General features: G+C 37.9%; 1 protein-coding gene across 1 annotated transcript; it reads right to left on the bottom strand.

The window, feature by feature from the left end:
* Positions 1–2041: 2041 nt before the first annotated feature.
* LOC131030993 (glutaredoxin-C1-like) lies at positions 2042–2467 on the bottom strand. Its single transcript, XM_057961988.1, has one exon. The coding sequence runs from the start codon at positions 2465–2467 to the stop codon at positions 2042–2044; it is 426 nt and encodes a 141-aa protein (XP_057817971.1).
* Between the last annotated feature and the right edge of the window lie 556 nt (positions 2468–3023).

Here is a 3023-nt window from a genome sequence, read left to right as displayed (position 1 = left end):
ATCTTACTCTGTATCTGGATGATTTAATTAACAATTCAGAGAAATCATTTCTTATTTCAGTTCTCTCTAGGCCTTGTAAAGCACCTTCTAATCCAGTTGTTAATGTGGTTGATGCTCAAGCTGTTTTGCCGCCTCCTCTGAATTGTGGTGTTGTTGTCATTCATTTGACCCACATTCTGATCCTATTGTTAAGTTGTTGCTCAACAAACTGTTTTTCCTCTTTTCCTTTTATCAGATCATCATTTTTTAGATTGTGTTGTGCACTTAGTTGGGCCTGCTGAGGGGGTTTCTACTCCCTCTTCTCCTAGGTCTTTGAGTTTGGAAGACAAATCTGGTTGGACGATTGTTCAAAGGCAAAAACAAGGTGTGCAGGTGTAAAAGACCGTTTCAAATGTTGTTCACTCCTACTTCTGGTTACCTTTGAGATAACATTATTGTTTTTCCTTTATAACAAGATTAAGAACCTGTCCTTAATCAAAAACAAAAGCATGAAAATTTTATGACTTTGGTTTGGGTCGTCAATATAATGATCAATTTCTTGGTGTTACGAAAACCTTCCTTCAATTATAATGAAATCCATAAGTTGGTGTCCTATCATGAGAATTCAGTGGATACATCGACCATATGAGGAAGCAAGGTATGTGCTAAAGAATAGTAAAACTGATTACAGAGACCTCTTGGTAGATCCCAGTAGTAGCAGAATGTACATAGAATATTTGCCCGATATGCAATAGTAGAATTTGACATGTCACTGGTTATTCTGATTTCACCCATTCCTCAGAATATTCACCCATGACTTTATCAGGCCACACAACTTGATGTGGAGCAGACAAAGCAGCAGCAATGCCAGCTGGGTGTATAGTTTATTGGCAAAGAATAAGGATTTCTTTATTGAACTCATCAATGTACATATATCACAGGACATTATCATATCAACAACAGCAGCAGACGATTGTTGGGCAAAATTTCGCTCAGACAGTTGAGAGTTGCAAAATTTTACAGGAGCCATTAATCAAAAGTCTGCAACCCAGCTAATGCAATGCACTGTTCTTCGGATTGTTTTATAGAGATTTGTAAATTCCATTGAAAGTTGTAATAAAGAACCATATTATGGTCCTCAAACAATTAAACCACAAATTTATATATCGTAAATACACTTCTATATATGAATAATATACAGCAGCCGCGGATAACAGAAGGTCATCAACAAAATTTGAATTGAAGTCATAGTCAGTTTGGAAATATGGACCTGTTTACAATCACTTTACAAGAAATGTCACGGGAAGTTATTTATCCTCGAGGTTTTTCTTTTTCAAATTTGATGCAGAAGCGGTTGGATAACACAACCAATCATTATTTACTTTTCATGTATGCATAGTGCCGTGCAAACAAAACATGAATCAGCCATTCTTACTGCATTCAAAAATAAAAACATACTTAGCAGATTTTCACAGTTAAAATATTAAAAAAATTTAAAAAGTTTTTAGTTTTGATTCAATATCTTAGATTACATTTTATGATCTATTATCAAAATATAAGAAATCAGAAAAGAGAAATGAAATATTCTGATTTTACACGTTATGATGATAGAAATATGATCCATTACATATGAAAGCTAGTGCCCTAAACACATACCCAAATCCATCAAAAACATCTGCAATCGATATTGACATATGATGGTGTTGTTATTGATATTCGTCTTACCAAGATTCACTCAAATAAGAAGGTGTTGGTTCAGACTTGTGTATCAAGCTGCCTTCATTTAAAAAAAGCATAAAGCTGCCATTGCACAGCCATAAGAAGCTGCAAATCCAGTTGAAGCTCTCAAATATTTATCTAACTAAGAAAAAGAAAAAATACCTACTGATTGTTTATATTATTAGGAATGAGGTCCCTCCTTTGTTGGAATCCTACTTCATGGATTCGTATCTCTAAATCAAAAACATTAACCCCTTATTTTAAAAAATTTTAGAGACCTTGAGACCAACCAAACATATCAACTGTAGGTAAGCATTCTAGAAGACCCATTTGGTGTAGTTTTTCAGAGCCATAATGCGCCAGATTCTTTCAAGAGAAGCACGAGAGAGCCGCTAATGTGACAAGTGATTAGCTGTTCTAAGCCCCCCACAAGCTTACCACCTATGAAAACAGCGGGGACAGATTGGGCAGTACCCAACAGTCTGAGCAGAACCTTATGCATCTCCTCGCCTCCATTTTCTTGGTCGAGCTCGTACACGGTAGGACTGACACCAAGCTCCAACAGTAGCCTCTTGGCGACATGGCACATGCAGCATGAGCTTATGCTGAAAATGGCCACTGCACTCTCGGAGGCCAGGCATTGTACTCTCTGTAGACCCCAAAAGCCTCTCAATTGATCCATGGAAAACTTATTTTCCGAGGACTGGTATGCATGGGCCTCATAAACCACTTCGACCCACCGCGAGTCATCTCTGAAGATCCACGCCATCCTAATCCTGCCTCGTATATATTCTTTCACAGAATAGAAGTCCTGGATATTGCAGATAGAGAGTTTTGAGTAGTACAGCATAGATGGCACAGGTATTAGACAGGGGGCAATTGCCAATTGGTCTCGCTGGATTCATTAAACAGGTATTGGACAGGTGGCAATTGCCAATTGGTCTCACTGGAATCATTAAAACATGACATTCAATTTTTCTTCAGAGGAAAAAGGACACTGCTGCTGCAAGTGCAAGGTCTGACGTAGCTGTGCGTTTCGTTGAGTAAGAATAGTCAAATACACGCTGTGCTGATGAAGGAGCTCTCAAAAAATAACGCTTGCATCATTTTCCATCTAAAACATTTGTCCCCCTCATTGGGTCCGTCTTAGCCGACGCCTCAGCCAGTGTAGAATTGAAAAGAAATTAAAGCAATGGCAAGAGGTACAATAGCAATAATCTGCGATAGAATTAAATTTTTCAAGTACCACTGCCATCAAATCTTTTGTTTGAGACAGTGTGCGCGTTCAAGAATTTGAGCTCCTTAGGTGAAGGCTTTACTATTGC

This window comes from Cryptomeria japonica, chromosome 3 (assembly GCF_030272615.1).
Source record: "Cryptomeria japonica chromosome 3, Sugi_1.0, whole genome shotgun sequence".
NCBI classification, from domain to species: domain Eukaryota; kingdom Viridiplantae; phylum Streptophyta; class Pinopsida; order Cupressales; family Cupressaceae; genus Cryptomeria; species Cryptomeria japonica.
This window is presented reverse-complemented; position numbering and strand designations above follow the sequence as displayed.

What these genes read in the sequence shown, in the direction of transcription:
- LOC131030993 (XM_057961988.1), bottom strand. Translation starts at nt 2,467, where the DNA reads ATGGCGTGGATCTTCAGAGATGACTCGCGGTGGGTCGAAGTGGTTTAT.